General features: G+C 43.0%; 1 protein-coding gene across 1 annotated transcript in view; it reads right to left on the bottom strand.

The window, feature by feature from the left end:
* Positions 1-26,513, bottom strand: part of LEPR (leptin receptor) — a 65,459-nt gene extending 38,946 nt beyond the window's left edge. The window contains exons 1-4 of the mRNA XM_069738207.1: positions 26,462-26,513; positions 13,255-13,312; positions 1,456-1,764; positions 198-321 (exon numbers count right to left, since the gene is read on the bottom strand). Coding sequence (XP_069594308.1) covers positions 198-321; positions 1,456-1,764; positions 13,255-13,291 — 470 coding nt within the window. The 5' untranslated portion in view covers positions 13,292-13,312; positions 26,462-26,513. The remainder of the gene's footprint in view (positions 1-197; positions 322-1,455; positions 1,765-13,254; positions 13,313-26,461) is intronic.
* Between the last annotated feature and the right edge of the window lie 531 nt (positions 26,514-27,044).

Below are 27,044 nucleotides of genomic sequence, written 5' to 3'. Positions count from 1 at the left end.
TAGACACTGAAAAGACCCTATATATATAAAAAAAAGGTTGAACGCATGCGTCAAAAAAGCCTGCGTTTCACATGCGTCTTTCGTGCGTCGTGCGTTGCGTCCACGACGCTGCGTCCAAAGACGCGAATGTGAACGTAGCCTTAAAGTGAAGACTCAGGAGGTCCATGGAAGTGAAGGGGTTGCACGTACACACTCACCTTGCATAGTGTAGATGAGGCATAAACTCCAGGTTCATGACTGCCTCCTGTGTCACGTATTGGATCTCACAGGTAATTTCATTTGTATTTTCTCCCATATAGCACTGCAACTGCCATGTGTAATCTGTCACAAGACAAAATACATGTAATATTATATAATAATAATAATAATAATAATATGTAATATATTACATGTAGATGCCATTTTATTTGGCAGAGGGGCTTTTGGACCCTGTTAGGCGCCAGTAACCTGAGGAGGCTGCTACCTCTGCACCCAATACACCAGCACCTATCAGCTGGTTTCAAAAATACATTTCAAATACCTCTTTATGGAATCCTGGGTAAATAGAGGATTGTCCCTAGTTCAGCATCTCCATCAATGCACCAAAGTGGAAAACAACTATAAAGAGCAACCACTGCTCTGGAAGCCCCAACAAGTTCAAAGGTACCAGAGTAATGATTCATATTGCTTGTGGTGGTGCTGCATGGAAATGGAATACTTGCTGCTGCTGCTATTACTATTCTGCTGGTGCAATCACTCTGTACATACATTACATTACTGATCCTGTACTGATCCTGAGTTACCTCCTGTATTATACTCTAGAGCTGCACTCACTATTCTGCTGGTGCAGTCACTGTGTACATACATTGCATTACTGATAATGAGTTACATCCTGTATTATACCCCAGAGCTGCACTCATTATTCTGCTGGTGCAGTCACTGTGTACTTACATTACATTACTGATCTTGAGTTACATCCTGTATTATACTCCAGAGCTGCACTCACTATTCTGCTGGTGCAGTCACTATGTACATAAATTACATTACTGATAATGAGTTACATCCTGTATTATACCCCAGAGCTGCACTCACTATTCTGCTGGTGCAGTCATTGTGTAAATACATTACATTACTGATCCTGAGTTACATCCTGTATTATACTCCAGAGCTGCACTCACTATTCTGCTGGTGCAGTCACTGTGTACATACATTACATTACTGATAATGAGTTACATCCTATATTATACTCCAGAGCTGCACTCACTATTCTGCTAATAATAATAATTTTATTTATATAGCGCCAACATATTCCGCAGCGCTTTACAAATTATAGAGGGGACTTGTACAGACAATAGACATTACAGCATAACAGAAATCACAGTTCAAAATAGATACCAAGAGGAATGAGGGCTCGCAAGCTTACAAACTATGAGACAATATGTAAGTGCTTAGGTTTATTGTAAATTACCCACACACCTATTAGATGTGAATCTGAAGGGAACATAATCTTCTTGAACGCCACATAATCCCGCACCATTGTGTCAGCATCGTGCCCAGTCCCACTCCACAGACACAGGACGCCATGTTCTGCAGCTCTGCTGTGTTCTGCATGGATACATGACACATTTCTCTGCCGTACTTCTTCCTGCTCTGTGGACTCTTCTGGTCTCAGACCTCTCAGCGGTGCAGAATATAAAGATGCATTAGTCAATAGGTAAGAGAGATAGATTCCTGGAGGGGGAAGTATGTGCACCTCAGAGGATACGATGGATATTGTCAGGCAGTCTAGAATGAAAGAATTGTCATTATTAGAGGACTAATCTACAACAGCGGCCTCTAACCTGTAACCCCGAAACTGTTGCAAAACTACAACTCCCAACAAGCGCTGACAGCTGCAGCTTGTAGAGACTGATCTGTAGCATTTCAGATTTTTTGCCTTGTTATAAGTCTCAGCAGGTCTCCCCTTTGTTAGGCCGGTTTCACACGTCAGTGTCTCCGGTACGTGAGGTGACAGTTTCCTCACGTACCGGAGCCACTGACACATGTAGACACATTCAAATCAATGCATCTGTGCAGATGTCATTGATTTTTTGCGGACCGTGTCTCCGTGCGCCAAACACGGAAACATGTCAGTTTTCGTGGGAGCGCACGGATTACACGGACCCATTAAAGTCAATGGGTCCGTGTAAAACACGTACCGCACATGGACGTTGTCCGTGTGCCGTGCAGGAGACAGCGCTACAGTAAGCGCTGTCCCCCCCCCACTGGTGCTGAAGCCGCGATTCATATCTTCTCTGCAGCAGCGTTTGCTGTAAAGAAAATATGAATAATCCTTTTTTTGTTTTGTTTCTCGTGTTTAAAATAAAGGTCCATGTCCCCACCCCCCTCCCACCCCCTGTGCGCCCGCCCGCTGTTCTTAAAATACTCACCCGGCTCCCTCGCTGGCTGGCGCTGCTTCCTGTCCTGGCCGCACCTTCTACTGTATGAGCGGTCACGTGAGGCCGCTCATTTACAGTGATGAATATGCGGCTCCACCCCTATGGGAGGTGGAGCCGCATATTTATGACTGTAATCGGCGGCCCCACGTGACCGCTCATACAGTAGAAGGTGCGGCCAGGACAGGAAGCAGCGCCAGCAAGCGAGGGAGCCGGGTGAGTATTTTAAGAACAGCGGGCGGGCGCACAGAGGGTGGGAGGGGGGTGGGGACATGGACCTTTATTTTAAACACGAGAAACAAAAAAAAAAAGGATTTATCATATCTTCTTTACAGCAAATGCTGCTGCAGGGAAGAAATGAATCGCGGCTTCAGCACCAGATGCAGGGGACAGCGCTAAACTTTAGCGCTGTCTCCTGCACGGTGCGTGTGGTACCCAGTGGGCACATGGGTGGCACATGTGCGCCGCACGTGTGCCACACTGATGTGCCACAGAAACCCACGGGCACACGGACACGGATAATTCCGGTACCGATTTTTCCGGTACCGGAATTATCTGGACGTGTGGGACTGCCCTTACTGTGTACATCTACAGTGATGTGAAAAAGTATTCAACCCCTTCCTCTATTAAAGCAGAAGTCTCACCACAATGGTTTTTGATCTTTAAATGTAAGATAACCATAATTGGAGACATAATATGATACTTAATTAAAGGGTATGTGTGAAGAGCAGAACAAAAATGATTACCTCAATGAACAAAAATAAAAAAAAAATGAATTTGTGATAAATATTGACCTGTCCATTCAAGGACATTTTAGCTATAGTATGAAATCCTGTTTTTCTTGTCTGTGGAATTGCCTTTGTACTGTTTGTTGTGAAACTGCCGCCCACGAAACTGTTTTCTTTTCTTTTCTTTCTTTCCTGTTTTGTCTCTTTGTTTAAACATGCAAAACTTGTATAACCACTAAACCTACTGAAACAACTATATAAAGAAGGGATAGCACATTGAAGGCAGGCGTGCTTCAGAGATTTCCCAGTGATACACTATACAAGACGTGTCTTGTGTATTATTTCTGGTGATTCTCCACTTCCAAAGGCTGCTCCGACTGAGTGTGATCCCGACATTTCCTGGCGCCTGAACAGGGACCCGAGGTCTGTGTATTCTTTCAAGATCACCGGCAGAATACGAACGAAAAGAGAATCTGGGATAATGGACGGCAGATGAACAAAAACCTGGCCAGGTAAGAGACACTGTTAGATCTCTTATATCTGCCCTGCACTGTCCGTAAGATTTTCTGTGTCGTGTTCTTTAGCGGGTAGTTCTAGTAGAGGAGGATACCTATAGCTCGGGTTCTTGAACTATTTAGGAATTGATCACCTCACGGAGTACGGCATTGAATGAGAGTGAATGTGAATAGAAGGTGTGTGGAAGTTGGGAATAGCCCTATAAGCCGCCCAGGGGGTTGAAACAGAAGAAGTGACTGTCCCACTGGGCAACGTGGTTGCGTCCTTTCGGGGAGACCTCCGCGCCTATGTTCAATCTCTGATCCTGTCTTTGACAAAAACCTGGTGACGGATAAGTGTATGATAGTATGAGCCCAGGACAGATAAATTAGCCTGGGACAAGAATACGTTGTATGTGATAGTATAAGCCCAGGACAGATAAATTAGCCTGGGACAAGATACGTTGTATGTTCTTTTTCTGTCTGGTTGCATTTGTGTTGTTTGCTATAGGTGTAGGAATCAGGATTTTCTTACATCAACACAGTTTAAACATCCTAGCTCCTTAGGAAGAAGGTAACGAGGTATTCTCATACCCAAACGCCACCTAGGGCAAGAAAAAGACATCCTAGCTCCTTAGGAAGAAGGTAACGAGGTATTCTCATACCCAAACGCCACCTAGGGCAAGAAAGCTCAGGATAAGAAAATGGGGAATAAGCAAACAAAGTCGGAACCAGAAGAATTAGATATCTATACTATCATAAAGGAGATAAGTGGTGAAGATGCCACTAAGGGGCTGAAAAAGATTTTTAGTACCGTATATACTCGAGTATAAGCCGACCCGAGTATAAGCCGACCCCCCTAATTTTGCCACAAAAAACTGGGAAAACTTATTGACTCGAGTATAAGCCTAGGGTGGAAATTCAGCATTTACCGGTGAATTTCAAAAATAAAAATAGATCATTATTTCCCCATAGCTGTGCCATATAGTGCTCTGCACCGTTCATATTTCCCCATAGGTGTGAACCATATAGTGCTCTGCACCGTTCATTGTGCCCCCTAGCTGTGCCATATACGGTGCTCTGCACCGTTCATTGTGCCCCATAGATGTGCCATATACGGTGCTCTGCACCGTTCATTGTGCCCCATAGATGTGCCATATACGGTGCTCTGCACCGTTCACTGTGCCCCATAGCTGTGCTCCATATACAGTGCTCTGCACCGTTCACTGTGCCCCATAGATGTGCCATATACGGTGCTCTGCACCGTTCACTGTGCCCCATAGCTGTGCTGTGCCATATACGGTGCTCTGCACCGTTCACTGTGCCCCATAGCTGTGCCATATACGGTGCTCTGCACCGTTCACTGTGCCCCATAGCTGTGCTGTGCCATATACGGTGCTCTGCACCGTTCACTGTGCCCCATAGCTGTGCTGTGCCATATACAGTGCTCTGCACCGTTCACTGTGCCCCATAGCTGTGCTGTGCCATATACGGTGCTCTGCACCGTTCACTGTGCCCCATAGCTGTGCTGTGCCATATACAGTGCTCTGCACCGTTCACTGTGCCCCATAGCTGTGCTGTGCCATATACGGTGCTCTGCACCGTTCACTGTGCCCCATAGATGTTCCACATAAATTTGTGCCGCCGCTGCCGCAATAAAGAAAAAAAAACACATACTCACCTCCCTTGATTGCAGCTCCCGGCGTCTCGTTCCGGCGCCTCCATCTTCCCGGCGTCTCTGCTCTGACTGATCAGGCAGAGGGCGCCGCGCACACTATATGCGTCATCGCGCCCTCTGCCTGAACAGTCAGAGAGCAGAGACGCCGGGAAGATGGAGGCGCCGGCCGGGAAGATGGATCGGCGCCCGGCGGCTGGAACGAGGACAGGTGAATATGCTATACTCACCTAGTCCTGGCGATCCTCGCGCTGTCCCTCTGCCTGGTCTTCGGTGCCGCAGCTTCTTTCTCTATCAGCGGTCACCGGCACCGCTGATTAGAGAAATGAATAAGCGGCTCCGCCCCTATGGGAGGTGGAGCCGCTTATTCATTTCTGTAATGAGCGGTCCCACGTGACCGCTGAAGAGAGGAAGAAACTGCAGCGCCGAAGCCCGTGGGACGGCAGGGACAGCGCGAGGATCGCTGGGACTAGGTAAGTATGCCTCAGCGCCCTCAGCCCCTCACCCGCCGACCCCACCGCTACCGTGACTCGAGTATAAGCCGAGGGGGGCACTTTCAGCCCAAAAATTTGGGCTGAAAATCTCGGCTTATACTCGAGTATATACGGTAAGTTTGGAGTTACTAGGGCAGAAGCTTTTAGTAGAAAACTATGGGAAGGAATTCAGGAAAGGAAAAAAGGCATAATCAGAGACAAGAAATGGATAGATCAGATCCAAGCATTGATTGATGTCTCTAGGGTAGCAGAAAATGAGGGATGGACATATATTCAACAGAGTAAAAAGTGGTGTATTAGACCCACAGGCTGTGGAGAAAAACAAAATGTGGAATCTAAAAATACCCCACCCCCATACCTTAACCCACATGCCCCATCTTTTCTCCAAACACCACCTCAAAGTTTAGCCGGACCAGGAGGATGGGTATGTCCGCACTGTGGACAACAAAATCCAGACTGGAGAAATGATTGCCTAGCCTGTGGTACACCTAGACATGGCGCTGTACTTGCCCCTGTTAGGGTAGTACCAAGACCCTTTAGGGAACCTGGTGCTGACGGAGTAATGGGAACTAGATATCACCAAACTCGACAATATTTCCCTTGGTCCCCCGCTGAAGGCATGTCTCTCTTGCATAACGCACCAGATCCCACCCAGTGTCCAGTTAGATTTGCACAATATATACAGCAAATTATGCAGACTCACGCTGGAGTTTGGGCAGATGGAGAAGAATTATGTAGAATGAAAATGACTCCTGGACTCTTCCAGGAGCTATTAGCAAATCTACAGGTACATAGGCCCCAAGCAGGAGATGGTGCCTTACAAACGATAGAATCAGGTACACAATTTGTAGATCACTTAATGGTTTTCATGAGGGAGAGACAGAGGCAGAGAGGAACAACGGGAGTGGTGGCTCAGAAATCTGGACAATCAGTAGACGAATATTATCTAAGTGTAGAAAATAATTTCAGAGATGAAGGCATGGATCTAACCGCTCCAGGAATGATGAGGTTAGTTACAAAAACCTTTATAGATGGATTGTCTCCAAAAGTGAAGGAAAAGCTTAAGGCCGCAACCCCTGATTGGAGAACCTTGGAAGACCCACACCTGGCTAGACAGAAAGCTGTAGGGATAGAAATGGACTTAAGAGAAAATTCTAAGCCAGTAAGAATTGCACAGGCTAATACTGGCTCTGCTAATCAAAAGTTTACTTGTCATTACTGTAAGAAGCCAGGACATTTCCAAAGGGAATGTAGGAAGAGAAAAGCAGATATAGATTCAGGAACCTTTGTACCCAAAAATAGGATAAATAACCCAGATGCCTGATCAAACAGACAGCTCAGAATGACTGAAAGTTATGCAGGTCTCTCTTCCTTCTAGAAGACCAATAATACAAGTTGAAGTTGAGGGTAAAAATGTACCTTTTCTGATAGATACGGGAGCAACATCCTCCATTTTAAATCAGGACTTTTTACCATATCCTGACAATATATCCTCAAAGGTTACATATGCAGAAGGGTATGATGGTAAAATTCAGGCGTTGCCCTTTACAAAACCTTTAAATGTGAGCTTTGGCCCTAAAACTTTTGTATCCAAATTTTTATTTGCTAAAGGTGCACCTACCTGCTTGTTGGGTACTGATGTCTTAAGTAAAATGCATGCAAACATCCATTTTAGAGAAGATGGCACAGTTATGCTGACCATCCCTGAAGATGCAGAAACTCTGGAACCATATGTTAGAATACAGGCAATGGAGGATTTTCCCGAAATTTACACTCAACAAGCAAAAATTGACTTGTCTCGGGTTCCTGACAGCCTATGGGCAAAAGGAGACACTGATGTAGGATTTTTATCAGTAGCTCCTATACTGTTAGAAACTGCCCCGGGAACCATATTACCTCAGCTTAGGCAATACCCCATCAGCGCCCAGCAAGAACAGGCGATTTCTCAACAAATTCAGGATTATGTGTTACAAGGTGTTTTGGTAGAAATCAGGTCACCCGCCAATACACCCTTATATCCTGTTAAAAAGAAAGTGTCCTCCAAAGAAACTATGGTGAAATATCGCATGGTGCACGACTTACGGGAAATCAATAAGGTTTTGGCACCGGTCACCCCTGTGGTACCGAATCCTCATACCTTACTGTCTCAAATTCCCAGCACTGCTGCATATTTTACGGTAATTGACTTATCACTCACATGCTACAGGGGTGCTCACACAAAAACATGGAAACAAACAGAGACCTGTGGCATACATATCAGCTCATCTGGACCCTGTAGCTAGAGCCGCACCTTCTTGTGTAAGAGTAGTAGCCGCAATTTCACTGTTATTAGATAAAGCTTCTGAGATTGTTCTTGATCACCCACTTCTAGTTCAGACCACTCATGATGTACATGGCATTCTTAACCAGGTCCAACCTAAACATATTTCAAAAACGAATAAAAGAGAGAAAATAGCATATGGACGGCACTGCCCCAACTAAATCCATAATCTTCAGGAAAGCCGGTACTAGAAAGCTATATCATGTCAGCAACAGCCATGGCAAAAAAGATATCGGGTGCAAAACCATGAAATAACATATGTGTCCCAGGTAGCAAAAGAAAAAAAGCAGGATGCACTCACCAATCTTCAAAGTAGCAAATTTTATTGAGTCTTCACAATTAAAACTTCATGGCCGGGGGAGAAGAAAAGGAGCTCGTGCGAGCAGGGGAGACGACGGCCGTTTCGCGCAGTCCTTGCGCTTCAACGGGTCTGCACGTTGAAATGCGCGCATACGCAGACCCGTTGAAGCGCAAGGACTGCGCGAAACGGCCGTCGTCTCCCCTGCTCGTACGAGCTCCTTTTCTTCTCCCCCGGCCATGAAGTTGTAATTGTGAAGACTCAATAAAATTTGCTACTTTGAAGATTGGTGAGTGCATCCTGCTTTTTTTCTTTTGCTACCTGCTAAACATATTTCAATAGCCAAACACCTCCGTCTCCAATGTTCCCTACTACTGCCGCCCAACATTTCCTTTGCCAGGATTCAGACTCTTAATCTCGCGTCTTTGCTCCCTTTAGAGTCTGAGGGGGGTACCATACCTGAGGAAACTGAAACTGCACTCTCCAACTCCTTTGACCCATCAAAGTCAATGCATGATTGTGTACAATTAATGGAACAAGAGACTCAGGGCTTATGTAATGTACGTGACAAGCCACTCTGTAATGCTACATTTGAACTTTTCATAGATGGCAGTAGATATGCAGATATGAATGGACAATTTCATACAGGTTATGCGGTAGTAACTCAGCATGAAGTGCTGAAAGCAGAACCTCTCCCTGCTAATCAGTCTGCACAAGAAGCAGAACTTACGGCATTAGTTGAAGCTCTAAAAATAGCCAAAGATCAGACAGCAAACATATACACTGATTCTAGATATGCACATGGCATTATTTTCGATTTTGGCGTAATATGGAGAGCCAGAGGTTATATGACTGCTTCAGGCCAACCTGTTAAACATGCCTCCCTCATTAGACAGATTCTGGAGGCAGCACAAGAAACTAAAGAAATAGCGGTGATAAAGGTAGCTGCACATGTGAGACTCAACACCGAGGAAGCCAGGGGTAACGATAAAGCCGATAAGGCAGCAAAACAGGCAGCACGTAAACCCTTACATCATGCCCACACACTAGATAGCTCTGAAGATGATGAGGAAAGATTGAAGGAAGCTCAGAAACAGGTAGACGACGAAGAACGAGGGCAGTGGCAGAAAAAAGGGGCAGAAGATCAGCAAGGATTATGGAAAAAAGGAACTTTGTTGTGTTTACCCAGAGCCTGGTACCCCGCAGTGGCAAGTGACCTCCACCTACCCACGCATGTGTCGGCAAATGGTATGACGCTCAAGGTAAAAGAAAGGTGGTTGGCTCCAGGCTTTGGTAATTTTGCTCGGAACATGTGTGCTGCATGCGCTATATGCCTGGCACACAATCCAGGTCAGGCCATTAAAACCCCAACCAAGCATCATGTAAGACCACTGTATCCCTTTCAAAGACTCCAGATCGACTACATCCAATTTCCTAGGTACAATGGATACGAATATGTGCTTGTGTGTGTGGACATGTTCTCAGGGTGGCCAGAGGCTTATCCAGTTCGTAAAGCCTCAGCAAAAACTACTGCCATTAAAATAGCACATGAACTGATACCCCGTTACGGCATGCCTGAGGTGATCGAGTCAGATAGAGGTACCCATTTTACTGGGGAAATATTCCAGAATGTTATGAAAATGTTGGGAGTAGAAAACCAGTTTCACACTCCATATCATCCACAGAGTTCAGGTAAAGTGGAAAGATTAAATGGGACAATAAAATTAAAAATCCAGAAGGCCATGGCAGAAACAGGAAAGCCTTGGACCGAGTGTCTACCACTTGCCCTGTATTCCATCCGAAACACCCCAAGGGGGAAGGCTAAGCTGTCACCACATGAGATTCTTTTTGGTAGAGCAGCAAATTTGGGTTGTTATTTTCCACAACAACTGATGTTGAATACTGAGACTTTAACTGCTTATGTACAAGAATTACAAAAACGTTTAACTAAAGTGCATTCGCAAGTTTTTGCTTCCCTTCCAGATCCAGAAAATCTCGAAGGAGGCCACAAGTTGGAACCTGGTGATCAAGTCTACGTGAAAAGACACACCAGAAAGACTCTGGAACCGAGATTTGACGGACCTTTCCAAGTCCTGTTAACAACTCCAACAGCAGTCAAGCTTGAAGGAAAGGCATCGTGGATACATGCAAGCCATTGCAAAAAAGCAGTACAAGACTCATGATATTGATGTTAATAATGTTAACCTCAACGGAGGCATGGGAAAGACTGAATTCTCTAGCCCCTTTGAACAATAGATTCGTACAACATCATAGAAAATTAGTGCATGACTTGTTAAATAATACGCAACCCCTGGCAGATTGTTGGATCTGTACCCATTCACCAGTATCAGCCACAAGTATACCTTTTCTAGCAGTTCCCGTGTCAGCTGAAGAAATATTCGCTTGGCCTAATTGTTCAGACAACCTGGCCAACAACCAACCTGGCAATACTAGACTATGGAATACTACAATCGCCATACCAATTGTGGGATGGGTAGAATTTCCTTGGTGGCAGGGCAATCTTACAGGAAAAATAGACAACTTACAATATTTAGCATTCAAGGGAGGAAAATGGGTACCTAGGAATAAGACTGGATTAACTGATTTAGGACAGGTCCCCACTGAAAATCTACAGCTCAGTTTCAGTACAACCACCCCTTCCTCTGATGCTTTCAAACCTACAGTATTGGAAAGATACATACATAATAGAAAATGGGAACATTCTGAGTTGTTCCCCCAAGGTGATGCAGACAGTTGTACAAGTAAGCCGGGGAACCTGGTTTGTAATGAATCTAATGAGTATGAGATTTAAATTAAAAGACGTACAACGACTCAGGGATCAGTATGACAAAGACAATGACCAAAATAAGGATAGCTGGTGGTCAGATACCTTTTCTTTTCTTAACCCGGCCAATTGGTTCAGAGGGATCGGTGGGTGGGTTACCGGGATTATGCAAAGCCTAATACATACAGTTATGGTTATTGTAATTATATATGTATTATTCAAGGTTGTACTCAAGGGTATCTTGGTATGCACAAATAAATTTTGTGTAATGGATGCGAGAATATAAAGTTTTTTTTTGTAATATCACAAAAAGAATGACTAAAATGATCGACAAGGTTTTGAATGGAATATGTCAAAGGGGGGATTGTGAAGAGCAGAACAAAAATGATTACCTCAATGAACAAAAATAAAAAAAAAAGAATTTGTGATAAATATTGACCTGTCCATTCAAGGACATTTTAGCTATAGTATGAAATCCTGTTTTTCTTGTCTGTGGAATTGCCTTTGTACTGTTTGTTGTGAAACTGCCGCCCACGAAACTGTTTTCTTTTCTTTTCTTTCTTTCCTGTTTTGTCTCTTTGTTTAAACATGCAAAACTTGTATAACCACTAAACCTACTGAAACAACTATATAAAGAAGGGATAGCACATTGAAGGCAGGCGTGCTTCAGAGACTTCCCAGTGATACACTATACAAGACGTGTCTTGTGTATTATTTCTGGTGATTCTCCACTTCCAAAGGCTGCTCCGACTGAGTGTGATCCCGACAGTATGTAAACTTATGCAACTCTCTTTGTAAACTATCCAATATATCCATGATTTAAAAAAATGAAGCAGCTTTACAATACAATCATTCTTGATTAAAAATCTCTGACCGTTTTAGGTTTACAGCTCATAAGTAGCACTATGTGTTTGTATCATTACAGGGTCCAAACAATCCTTGTGTGTAGTCTGACCCAGGAGTCAGTCTTTTCCATCTCCCCCCTCAAGAAAAAGGGAAAGAGGCAGTCAAGTAACACAAGACTGCAGGATCAGACTGCGAGATCAGACTACACATTCTCACCTTCCGTAGTCCGACGATGCGCTCGCGCCGGCCGCCATCTTCCGTTCCCAGAGATGCATTACCCACATGACTTAGCGGTCTCGCGAGACCGCTAAGTCTTCTGGGTAATATCGCAATGCATCCTGGGAACGGAAAATGGCGGCAGCCGCGCGCGCATTTCTAGAGTTTCGCTGGATCCCAGGGGTGAGTATATAACTATTTTTTGTTTTAATTATTTTTTTTAGCAGGGATATGGTGCCCACACTGCTAAATACTGCGTGGGCAGTGTTATATACCGCGTGGCTGCTATATACTACATGGGCAGTATTATATACTCCGTGGGCTGTGTGATATACTCCGTGGGCTGTGCTATATACTACGTGCCCTGTGTTATATGTTACGTGGGCTGTGTTATATACTGCGTCGCCTGTGTTATATACTGCGTGGCTGCTATATACTGCATGTGTTATATAGTACGTGGGCTGTGTTGTATAGTATGTGGGCTGTGTGATATACTGCGTGGGCTGTGCTATATACTACGTGCCCTGTGTTATATATTGCGTGGCCTGTGCTATATAAGATTGATAGATAGATGATCGATAGATGATAGATAGATGATAGATAAATAATAGATAGATAATAGATATATAGATAATAGATAGATGATAGATAATAGACAGATAGAGCCCAGAGCCACCGCCTCGCCTCGCCATCGCCAGAGCCGCCGCCTCGCCCCTACCTTCGGTCTCTTCCCCACTATCCCATAGAATATAAGTCCACAAGGACAGGGTCCTCTCCCCTCTGTACCAGTCTGTCATTGTAAACCTGCTTACTGTAATCGATATCTATAACCCTGTATGTAACTCCTTTCTCATGTACAGCACCATGGAATTAATGGTGCTATATAAATAAATAATAATAATAATAATAATAAGATAGATAGAGGATATATAGATGTTCAATAGATAGATAGATGATAGATATTAGATAGATAAATCTTTTTACCTTGAAGTAGAGCTGCCAATATCCATCTTAGGACCATGTCTTTCTCTTAGCCACAAACCTGAAATACAATGTCATTATTTTAACACAGAAGAACAGTAAACTTTCTTCATGACCCCACATTAACATTCCTGCCGCATGCAAGGCTTATTTATTGATTAATCTATTGCCTGTCACAAGGATCCAGATTAACCCCTGTGTGATTGACCCTTGCCCCATCCCCCTCCTCAGGTCTTATCTAATTATCATATTAATTCAGGTGAGTTATGTTTCCTGCAGATTGCATACAAATAACCCCAACCTTCAGAGCAGCAGTGATAATGAGTAATGTACATGTGAGATCTGATACACCGTACGCAATGAATAACAGGCACCTATAGAAGCTTACCGTAATTAGAAAGATCTATCTCACCACACAAAAGAAGTACGGTAACCACCAAAAGAAAATATCATTGATTGCAATTTTTTGTAACTAACCAGAAAATAGTGAACACCTTCACATTTCAGCTTTAACAATTTTATTTTGGTATATTAGTCTGTAAGTAAATTAAGTGGCAATCAACATCGTCAAGATATTCATTCCATAGGGGACAAATGAGAAGGAGGGAGTGTGACGTTAAGTTCAGACTACACAAAGTGCGTTTGTAGTCTGTTACCATGGTGACAAAATAATTAGAGGAGCTGTGAAAAAAACAGCAGATTTTTAGATAAGACTATTTGCTAAAATAGTTTATTTCTTATTTGAGATGCAAAGGTTGTAAAACCGGACGTAACATACAGCCAGTCCTTCTGTATCTCATCAAAATCCAGTCACTTGCACGCCCCTGAGGAGTCACTTCTGAAGACTTTGTTATTGTTTTCAGGTCGCATTATAGTAGAAATGGAATTTGTTACATTATAAAAGAATTGTAACATTAACTCCAACAAAGTACTGATTCAATGTCAATGGAAATCCCCCCTGCAGGTATAGCATAGGTATTGATGTATATAGAAGCAAGTACATGGCCGCTGCGGGTTTTCATCTCTATTAAATCAAAGCTAAAGTTGGTAAAGTTACACAGTGATAGATAGATAGATAGATAGATAGATAGATAGATAGATAGATAGATAGATAGATAGATAGATAGATAGATAGACAGATCGATCATTACAGTCATGGCCGAAAGTTTTGCCACCCTTTAAATTGTTCCAGAAAATGAAGTACTTCTCCCAGAAAATCATTGCCATCACACACGTTTTGTTATCCACATTTATTTTGTTTGTGTATATTGGAACAACACAAAAAAAGCAAATTTGGCATAATTTCACTCAAGACCCCCAAAATTGTTGGCCCCCTCAACTTAATATCTGGTTGCACTCCCTTTGGAATAAATAACTGGAAACAATCACTTCCTTTAAACATCAACAAGCTTCTTACACCTCTCAGCTGGAATGTTGGAGCACTCTTCTTCTTCTTTTGCTCCCGATCTCTCATATGTGATAATAGCTATTTTAAGATTTCTCCACAGGTGTTCAATGGGATTTAGAGCTGGACTCAATGTTGCCACTTCAGAATTCTCCATTGCTTTGTTTCCATCCATTTCCAGGGGCTTCTTCAAGTATGTTTAGGGTCATTGTCTTGCTGGGAAACCCATGACCCAGGACTCAAAACCAGCTTTCTGCCACTGGGCACTACACACTCGTTTCTTTAAGAAAGCTACAGCCTGCAATGACTCCCTGCCACCTCACCACCACCGCAACTGCCGCAACGTGCAATCTACTTTGTTCTTCTCCATTATCCTGTAGGCTGCTAGCGCACAAGGGCACGGTTCTCTCCCCTCTGTACCAGTCTGTCATAGTTAGTTTGGCCATTGTAATCTATATTTGTATTTTGCATGTAAAGGTACCTTCACACATAACGATATTGTTAACGATATCGTTGCTATTTGTGACGTAGCAACGATATCGTTAATGAAATCGTTATGTGTGACAGCGACCAACGATCAGGCCCCTGCTGGGAGATCGTTGGTCGCTGAATAAAGTCCAGAACTTTATTTCGTCGCTGGACTCCCTGGAGACATCGCTGGATCGGCGTGTGTGACACCGATCCAGCGATGTCTTCACTGGTAACCAGGGTAAACATCGGGTAACTAAGCGCAGGGCCGCGCTTAGTAACCCGATGTTTACCCTGGTTACCATGCTAAAAGTAAAAAAAAACAAACACTAGATACTTACCTAACGCTGTCTGTCCTCCAGCGCTGTGCTCTGCACTCCTCCTGTACTGGCTGTGAGCCGGAAAGCAGAGCGGTGACGTCACCGCTCTGCTTTCCGGCTCCCAGACAGTACAGGAGGAGAGCAGAGAAGCAGAGCGCAGCGCTGGAGGACAGACAGCGGTAGGTAAGTATCTAGTGTTTGTTTTTTTTTACTTTTAGGATGGTAACCAGGGTAAATATCGGGTTACTAAGCGCGGCCCTGCGCTTAGTTACCCGATGTTTACCCTGGTTACCGGCATCGTTGGTCGCTGGAGAGCGGTCTGTGTGACAGCTCTCCAGCGACCAAACAGCGACGCTGCAGCGATCCGGATCGTTGTCGGTATCGCTGCAGCGTCGCTAAATGTGAAGGGGCCTTAACTCTCCTCATGTACAGACAAAGGAATCATTGGTTCTACAAAAATAAATAATACTGATAGATAGATAATAGATAGACAATAGATATATAGATAATAGAGAACAGATACATGGATAGATAGATAATAGATAGATGATAGATAACAGATAGATGATAGATTGATAGATAATAGATAGATAATAGATAGATGATAGATTGAATTGAATTAATAGATAATAGATAGGGCTTGAGAAAGGCTAATTGTGAGCTGAAACGTTGCCTGAACATGTGGGTAAATTAAACCCTGCACGCTTTTATATTGGAATAATGGAGTGCTGCCTCTTCTTTTGAATTTCTATAAAACTTGAATGATGGGTGGACTGGTTGTCTGGGGGCTCTGCACCCGAAGATAAGTATTTCTATGCTGTTCCCCTTTTTCTTGTTAAATTGATGACAGATAGATAATAAATTGAATTGAATTGAATTAATAGATAATAAATAGATAGATTGATAGATAATAGATAGATGATAGATAGATGATAGATAAATACATGATAGATGATAGATTGATAGATAATAGATAGGTAGTTAGATAGATAGAATGACACTTCATTTTCTGGAACAATTTCAAGGGTGCCAGCACTTTCAGCCATGGCTCTAGATAGATAAATCAGAGATGTACAAATGATAGATGATATCGCTGAGATAATATAGCTAGAAAGGTATGAAATAAATAGGTATGACATACTGTAGATAGACAGACAGATAGATATCTTACATGACTATATCCAAGAGATAACATCCTGAGTCCATGGGTCCTATATATCAGTCACAGCTGCTATCCCTGGGCTAAACCACTGGAGCCCTGTTGCCCCTGATGGTAAAAATCACTTTGGAGCCCATGAGGCTTGAATTTCAGACACGTTGACTCATGTACATCTCTGGGTTTCTGTGTCTCATCTCTGGATCTCTTGGATACGCACAGAGCCCACTAATACCCTGAAGCTTCATGTACCGTTCTGCTTTTCTGATATCATTAAGGAAGGCATTAATGTCTGGGGTCCTGATTATCTAAGACCCTTGAGGACCGATATCAAGGAGATTCTCCACTTCCCTTGGTGGTGACTTGTAAAATGGCTGATACTCTGGAAACCCTCAAAAGACACCAATCCACACTGATAACAAGAATCAGTTTCATAATCTAAGGACTGATATGACAGAACCGTCATCCGTATCTCCCAGGTCGCAGGCGTTCGATCTCCTCAGCTGAATCCTTATTATAAAACTCTTCCACATGGAAGAATGATTTACCGTAACTTTCAATCTCAGTCTAATTGCCAATATACAAATTACAAAAAAGGCGATTAAAGGGCCGGTAAGCAGTTACAGATATAATCATTGTCATTACTCTCATTATTTCCCTTTCAAGCAACCTGAGAGACACAATGTTCTGTCCTTTCCAAGCAGGGAAATGTGACAAGACTTTTTGAGGTCCTTTCGTTCTATAATACAAGTTGATGTCCTTTTCAAGAAAATAAGAAAAATAATAGGACTCGGCATGTATGTGCTTTATACAGACAGTTTATTGATTTGAATAGTAATCTTGTAATACCTCATTTCTCCTGTGGAGGTGCTCTATGAAAACTGAACAGAGGGCAAGTTCATTCAAATTACAGTTGATTATTGGGGTCCTGACAGTAGCACATCCTTTCATCAGCTTATCATGAAGGGAAGGAATTGTCTGAAGCAAACTTATTTTAAAAGGGTTGTTCCCTTAACGAGATAAATCCTGTGGATGAGTGATAAATATTTGTTCGCTAGAGACCCCCCCCCCCCCCAACCTAGAGAAAGTATATACCGAAGTTCTGTGTCAAAGGAGTTGTAGTGAGCATGTGCGACCACTGCCCTATTTGCTGTGTATAAGAGTGGTGATCGCACATGCTCAGTCACACAAAGGACTTTAGACCTCTGTTCTGGGTATCGTGGGGGTCTCAGCAGCCAGGCCAAGAGTGATCATACATATATAACCTATTATCCTGCAAATAAAGGATGAAATTGTTTTAGGGACAGCCCCTTTTAATGCCAATATTCTCTCTGCCTGCAGCCACCACTAGACAGACATGAAGCTAGAGGGGAGGCCACACATATATACATTTTCATATCTGTTTATTGCACCATGGATCATAAGCGTGGCGCAATATTAGCGACCGATCTTGTGGCCAATTCATCAGATCATTCACTCTCCGATCATGCATACACAGCTGGCGCCTCTGTGTAAGTTTCCGTGTGCAATATCTTGGGGGACAGATTAATGTTTAGGGACATAGGACCACCATGGTCATCCAATCTCACACCTCCAGATTATGTTCTGTGGGGAGCTATGGACCAAAACACCTTCCATCACTAACAACAGCCAACATGGAAGAGTCATGAAACGCGTGGGAGTCACTGCCCACACCTCTTGTCGCAGTACTGTACGCCTTGTAGAGCTGTTTCTTTCTTTTCCTTCTGTATAATGCTCTCATTCTGCCTTTCTATAAATGGCTGACCTGCTAACCTTAATGCACGCCTCCCAGCAGGGACTTATGCACCATACACTTCGCGTCCTGATCTAGTTTTGCTTTTTTTTTTTCCAGTAGCCCTGGCTGGTTTTACAGTACAATTATTATGTGACACAAGAAAAATATAACATTTGCATCTCTAATGGGGGAATTGAGGCAAAAGCAGGTATGATGGAGCTCATCACCATCTCGTCCTGCCAGGTCCGTGCTGCACGTATTCTGCAGGTGAAGCAATTAAGTGCTCGTTAGAAGATGTGTCCACGCTTCTCCTAAAAGCTATGTAATATTGAACCTGAGCAAATAACAGAGACCTTTCCATATCGATTAATATTCTACTAAGAGGAAGGTAAATAAGGTGAGTAAGATCTCCATTTCCGTTCTCTGGTCAATTTATAGAACCTCCACTGTTATAAATGAAACAACATTTATATAAGATTTTCCGCATTTTCTAATATGCAGTGTTTTAAAAAAGTTGTGCTCCCTATTGTCACCTCTAGGGGGCGATCCATACTAGAGTCCTATGTGCAAGTTAATAGAAGCCACATGCAGAAGTAAACAGATCTGTCCCCTAGTGATGATAAATAACAAAACATCAGAAAAGGTAGCGTCCAGGGGTAAAAGGTGAAGCAGCATAGAAAAAAAAAACAACAATGCAAAACTTCTTCATAGCTCATCCATTATTAACTTCAATGGAGCAAAGCTGCAATACCAGACCAAACCATATTTAGGTGTGGTGCTATTTCTTAAAAAAAAAAACAGCCATATCCTTCTAATCCTGCACAAACCCTTTTATTCTTCTATCTCTTAGGTCATGAGCAGAAATTAGGCAGATTTGCTGCAAATTTTGAGTGCAGATCTCTACCTTGTCAGTACCTAGTGAGAGACATGTAAATCACTGGACAGTTTTCCTTTAAATTATTCAATTCTGTCTGCAACCACCACTAGGGGGAGCTCACCGCATACATATTTATTACTGAGTTCAATGTGTGAGTTGTATGCAGTGAGCTCCCCCTAGTGGTGAGAGCAGACAGACAAATTATTATCATTTATCTCAATGTTTCTGCATCACTCTGCACATATATTAAACCAAAATGTTGTTAAATGATTCACCTTTCCTCTACCACTGACGTGGTTAGCTAATCTTGGTGATTTTAACTTATTTTGGGTCATGTCTTTGAATTCATGGTGATCTAATAATGACATCATCATCACATGCAAATGAAGAAACCCCTGGAAAGTTGTCGTGCTACTGTCTGAGCCCTTCTGTATAAATCACAGCGGGCTCGTAACCCGATTCCCCTTGAATTCCGAGAAGCATCGATATCAAGGCAAATCACTGAATGAATACTCATTATTTCACAAGCAGGTGTTGCTCCATAAAACCCTCAGTTATCTGAGCTCATTAACGCCCTCCTAACGAACCTTCATGTAAATGACTAGATCAGATTTATAGACTGAATCCAGATTGAAAGGGGAAATAGCAACAGAGTTCTTATTCTACCGCAGTTACAGTGTCCTAAGCACATTAATACCATAATTACCTTCTTGCTGACTGTTATGTTCAACAGAAACTTAAATGAGTGAAATATTTGGATAACTTTTTGTTCTTGATAAACATTGAAGAAGAAAAAAGGGATTTGGAAATAACATTTTCCTTCTATCTGCAATGTGATGTCATGTCCAGCATCAATGTGATGTCATGTCCAGCAGGAATGTGATGTCATGTCCAGCATTAATGTGATGTCATGTCCAGCAGGAATGTGATGTCATGTCCAGCATCAATGTGATGTCATGTCCAGCAGGAATGTGATGTCATGTCCAGCATTAATGTGATGTCATATCCAGCAGGAATGTGATGTCATGTCCAGCATCAATGTGATGTCATGTCCGGCAGGAATGTGATGTCATGTCCGGCAGGAATGTGATGTCATGTCCAGCAGGAATGTGATGTCATGTCCAGCAGGGATGTGATGTCATGTCCAGCATCAATGTGATGTCATGTCCGGCAGGAATGTGATGTCATGTCCGGCAGGAATGTGATGTCATGTCCAGCAGGAATGTGATGTCATGTCCAGCAGGGATGTGATGTCATGTCCAGCATCAATGTGATGTCATGTCCGGCAGGAATGTGATGTCATGTCCGGCAGGAATGTGATGTCATGTCCAGCAGAAATGTGATGTCATGTCCAGCAGGAATGTGATGTCATGTCCAGGAGGAATGTGATGTCATGTCCAGCATCAATGTGATGTCATGTCCACCAGGAATGTGATGTCATGTCCAGCAGGAATGTGATGTCATGTCCTTTAGGAATGTGATGTCACGTCCAGCAGGAATGTGATGTCATGTCCAGCATCAATGTGATGTCATGTCCAACAGGAATGTGATGTCATGTCCAGCAGGAATGTGATGTCATGTCCAACAGGAATGTGATGTCATGTCCATTAGGAATGTGATGTCATGTCCAGCAGGAATGTGATGTCATGTCCAGCAGGAATGTGATGTCATGTCCAGCAGGGATGTGATGTCATGTCCAGCATCAATGTGATGTCATGTCCACCAGGAATGTGATGTCATGTCCAGCAGGAATGTGATGTCATGTCCTTTAGGAATGTGATGTCACGTCCAGCAGGAATGTGATGTCATGTCCAGCATCAATGTCATGTCATGTCCAACAGGAATGTGATGTCATGTCCAGCAGGAATGTGATGTCATGTCCATTAGGAATGTGATGTCATGTCCAGCAGGAATGTGATGTCATGTCCAGCAGGATTGTGATGTCATGTCCAACAGGAATGTGATGTCATGTCCAACAGAAATGTGATGTCATGTCCAACAGGAATGTGATGTCATGTCCAACAGGAATGTGATGTCATGTCCAACAGGAATGTGATGTCATGTCCAACAGGAATGTGATGTCATGTCCAACAGGAATGTGATGTCATGTCCAGCAGGAATGTGATGTCATGTCCAGCATCAATGTGATGTCATGTCCAGCAGGAATGTGATGTCATGTCCATTAGGAATGTGATGTCATGTCCAGCATCAATGTGATGTCATGTCCAGCAGGAATGTGATGTCATGTCCAACAGGAATGTGATGTAATGTCCAACAGGAATGTGATGTCATGTCCAGGAGGAATGTGATGTCATGTCCAACAGGAATGTGATGTCATGTCCAACAGGAATGTGATGTCATGTCCAGGAGGAATGTGATGTCATGTCCAGGAGGAATGTGATGTCATGTCCAGCATCAATGTGATGTCATGTCCTCAGGAATGTGATGTCATGTCCAGCAGGAATGTGATGTCATGTCCAGCAGGAATGTGATGTCATGTCCAGCAGGAATGTGATGTCATGTCCAGCAGGAATGTGATGTCATGTCCAGGAGGAATGTGATGTCATGTCCAGGAGGAATGTGATGTCATGTCCCGCAGGAATGTGATGTCATGTCCAGGAGGAATGTGATGTCATGTCCACCAGGAATGTGATGTCATGTCCAGCAGGAATGTGATGTCATGTCCAGCAGGAATGTGATGTCATGTCCAGCAGGAAAGTGATGTCATGTCCAGCAGGAATGTGATGTCATTGTCCAGCAGGAATGTGATGTCATGTCCAGCAGGAATGTGATGTCATGTCCAGGAGGAATGTGATGTCATGTCCAGGAGGAATGTGATGTCATGTCCACCAGGAATGTGATGTCATGTCCAACAGGAATGTGATGTCATGTCCAGCAGGAATGTGATGTCATGTCCAGCAGGAATGTGATGTCATGTCCAGCATCAATGTGATGTCATGTCCAGCAGGAATGTGATGTCATGTCCAACAGGAATGTGATGTCATGTCCAACAGGAATGTGATGTCATGTCCAGCAGGAATGTGATGTCATGTCCAGCAGGAATGTGATGTCATGTCCAGGAGGAATGTGATGTCATGCCCAGCATCAATGTGATGTTATGTCCAGCAGGAATGTGATGTCATGTCCAACAGGAATGTGATGTCATGTCCAGCAGGAATGTGATGTCAGGTCCAGCATCAATGTGATGTCATGTCCAGCAGGAATGTGATGTCATGTCCAGCATCAATGTGATGTCATGTCCAACAGGAATGTGATGTCATGTCCAACAGGAATGTGATGTCATGTCCAGCATCAATGTGATGTCATGTCCAGCAGGAATGTGATGTCATGTCCAGCATCAATGTGATGTCATGTCCAGCAGGAATGTGATGTCATGTCCAGCAGGAATGTGATGTCATGTCCAGCAGGAATGTGATGTCATGTCCAGCATCAATGTGATGTCATGTCCACCAGGAATGTGATGTCATGTCCAGCATCAATGTGATGTCATGTCCATCAGGAATGTGATGTCATGTCCAGCAGGAATGTGATGTCATGTCCAGCAGGAATGTGATGTCATGTCCAGCAGGAATGTGATGTCATGTCCAGGAGGAATGTGATGTCATGTCCAGCATCAATGTGATGTCATGTCCAGCAGGAATGTGATGTCATGTCCAGCATCAATGTGATGTCATGTCCACCAGGAATGTGATGTCATGTCCACCAGGAATGTGATGTCATGTCCAGCATCAATCTGATGTCATGTCCAGCAGGAATGTGATGTCATGTCCAGCATCAATGTGATGTCATGTCCACCAGGAATGTGATGTCATGTCCACCAGGAATGTGATGTCATGCCCAGCATCAATCTGATGTCATGTCCAGCAGGAATGTGATGTCATGTCCAGCAGGTATGTGATGTCATGTCCACGAGGAATGTGATGTCATGTCCATCAGGACTGTGATGTCATGTCCAGGAGGAATGTGATGTCATGTCCAGGAGGAATGTGATGTCATGTCCAGCATCAATGTGATGTCATGTCCTCAGGAATGTGATGTCATGTCCAGCAGGAATGTGATGTCATGTCCAGCAGGAATGTGATGTCATGTCCAGCAGGAATGTGATGTCATGTCCAGCAGGAATGTGATGTCATGTCCAGGAGGAATGTGATGTTATGTCCAGGAGGAATGTGATGTCATGTCCCGCAGGAATGTGATGTCATGTCCAGGAGGAATGTGATGTCATGTCCACCAGGAATGTGATGTCATGTCCAGCAGGAATGTGATGTCATGTCCAGCAGGAATGTGATGTCATGTCCAGCAGGAAAGTGATGTCATGTCCAGCAGGAATGTGATGTCATTGTCCAGCAGGAATGTGATGTCATGTCCAGCAGGAATGTGATGTCATGTCCAGGAGGAATGTGATGTCATGTCCAGGAGGAATGTGATGTCATGTCCACCAGGAATGTGATGTCATGTCCAGGAGGAATGTGATGTCATGTCCAGGAGGAATGTGATGTCATGTCCAGCAGGAATGTGATGTCATGTCCAGCAGGAATGTGATGTCACTTCTGTTTCTGGCGGTGTTCTTGGGTTCAGAGGGGAAGGGCATAAAGTGGACTGTGATTTTGGGTTGTGGGAAACGTCCCTCAAGGATCATGTGATACACGCGAGATTACTACTCAGTCATCACAGTTATATGTGTTACAGTCCCATATAAACAGCAGCAGACACAGTCAGAAGAGGCCCCTGAGCAAGAACAATATCTGGGCCCCTTGCAGTCCAATAACTCATCATAATGCACAATTGCACCTGCTTTTGAGGTGGTGGTGGTCCCCTGCCTTCTTGGACCTCTGTGCAGCAGTACATTTTGCACCAATGGCATGTCTGCGCCTACATATCATAATCTACACTTATTAGGTCTCGTATAGGAAGGCAGGTTCAGAGACAATCTGGAGGTATTGATTCTAGCAATCAATGAGATTCCAGTATTGATCCTTATCACTATGGCTTAAAATTTACAAATCACCCAAAAAAATCTTCACTATAAATAATAAATTAAATGGCTACCAAGAGACATTAGCTACACTATCCTAACCAAAGTCTCTCGTCTACGCAGCCATAAAAGGTTTTGTAATTCTTAAATAATACTGGATTCATATAAAATGCAAATAGAAAATGGGTATAAATAATTAACCTGGTTGTATGAGATTAGAGAAACAGGCCACAAACAGCGCTGCCTGCAGCCCAGCATTGATGTCAATGCTGATGTGCTGCAATACCAGCCACCTCCATGTGGACTTGAATGGCGCTACTTCTACAGAAGCCATATTGTTTATTCTCATGCAATGCCTGATCTTAGCCCATGGTGAGAGATAGGTGCATGTTAGTGTTCTCATTATAGCCACAGCGTCTGGACCTCACATAGTTCCATTGGACTGGATTTAGAGCCGTAGGATAGGCCTGAAATAAGGATTTGGAGACTGAATAATATGGTATAATAGGGATGCAGTGTATAAGCTTTAAGAATGGCATAATAGTGATACATTGTATATGCCTCTAGTATAATAGTGATACATTGTATATACCTATACTATAATAGTGATACATTGTATCCACCTCTAGAATACTAGTGATACATTGTATCCACCTCTAATATAATTAGTTATACATCATAGTCACTATATGTCATAGTCATTCTAATATAATAGTGACATATTGTATCCACCTCTAGTATAATAGTGAAGCACTGTATCTAACTAGTATAATAGTGATACATTGCATCCACCTCTAGTATAATAGTGATGCATTGTATCTAACTAGTATAATAGTGATACATTGCATCCACCTCTAGTATAATAGTGATGCATTGTATCCACTTCTTTTATAATAGTGATACATTGTAGTCACCTATGGTATAACAGTGATACATTGTATCTACTTTTAGTATAATAGTGATACATTGCATCCCCGAATATATTAGTAACACATTGTATCTACAAATATTACGATAGTGATACATTGTATCCATAGCCAGAATAATTTTGATACATTGTATCCGCCTCTGATATAATAGTGGTGTATTGTATTTGCCACGCGTATGATAGTGATACATTGTATCTACATGTAGTACAGAATAATAGTGACACATTGTTTCTATCTCTAGTATGATTGTGATACATTGTATCTACTGTGAATATGGCAGTGACACATTGTATCTACCTGTAGTACAATAGTGATACATTGTTTCTATCGCTAGTATGATCGTGATACATTGTATCTGCCTGTAGTATAATAATGGTACATTGTATCTGCCTCTGGTATGATAGTGATACATTGTACCTCTAGTATGATAGTGATACATTGTATCTACCTCTAGTATGATAGTGATACATTGTAGATACCACTAGTATGATGGTGATACATTGTATCTACCTCAAAGTATAATAGTGATGTATTGTATCTACTTCCAGTCTGGTATAATATGGATACAATACATCAACCTCAAGTATTCTTTCAATTATATTTCACAATCCGTTCTCTTGGCGCTCATCTAAATTTACCCTTACTGACTGCCTTAAAAGTTTCTGATACTTGACAACCATTCACACTGACACTCCGCACATACACACATCGTCGTGCCATCAGCTGCCAGTGAAAATAGATGCACACAGTAGGACATATGACTAGAATACATGCACACTGATAGGTGACGATGCAGATTCATGCCGTTATAATGACTTGGAGAGTAAAACATTAACAAGTGCATATAGTAAGATGCTGGCAGTCTCCATGTGTATATGACCCTGACAATAACACTATGTATGGTATCACACAATATATACATAGTGCAAAAACAAGTGACAGTAAGCAATAATGACATAAGTTTATAGGCTGACATTGAAAGCTGATATTACCTAAATATAATGATATATGGTTACTGCAAAGCTCCGACAGTTGATATAAGGAATATTATTAATACTGACATATGAAATATGCAATGATTCAGAATTCCTGATATACTTTGATACGAGTTTAATTATTGACCATGTTGCAGAGCTGCATTTGTCATTTATCCTTTTAGGGCTGCAGATAGCCTCCAAGGTTAATACAGCAGATAAAACACCTTGAGTTGTGCCAAATGGCAAATTCAGCTCTGCAACATCTGACAAACTGAAAGAGGACAGTAATAAAGTGCGAGGAATTGATGCAGAATATTGTACGTTACCAGCGCAGATGAAGCAGTGTTGGGTCAGTGTGTGAAGTAGTCGCAGGCTCTTCCAGCTTTGTGTGCAGTTGCAGATCCTGATGTGGGTATGTCAGCTATCATCCCCCCTAGAAGAGCCAGCCCAGCTCCCACACATACACAGGGGAGGGCAGGGGGCTGACATATGCTGAGGACTGCAAAGCTGAATCACAGAGCTGTTCATTGAAGGGTGAAGTGAGCGGGCAGAGATGCCATCCACACACCAGGGACATCTGGATCCATCAGGATCTCTCATTCATCAGGGAGCCACAAGGGAGAGGGAAAGAACAAATCTTATCAATGTAATTACCAAAAGCTGCAATGTGCCAATCACACCGTAGACTAGCGCGCTTACGGGCTAATGGCCCTATATGATATATCAAGAGCACATCCTATAAATCCAGTACGTGAAGGGCATGTGGTCTACTTTAATGCCCAGTTCTTCGTACTTTAGTAATTCTGAGAATCGATTGATTGCTGATCTTCGACTCATTCAGATTTCAATCCCCCAAAATATATATACAGATGTCAGAATTAATACAGACGCCAGTCGCCGTATCAGATC

Source organism: Ranitomeya imitator, chromosome 8, assembly GCF_032444005.1.
Source record: "Ranitomeya imitator isolate aRanImi1 chromosome 8, aRanImi1.pri, whole genome shotgun sequence".
Lineage (NCBI taxonomy): Eukaryota > Metazoa > Chordata > Amphibia > Anura > Dendrobatidae > Ranitomeya > Ranitomeya imitator.
This window is presented reverse-complemented; position numbering and strand designations above follow the sequence as displayed.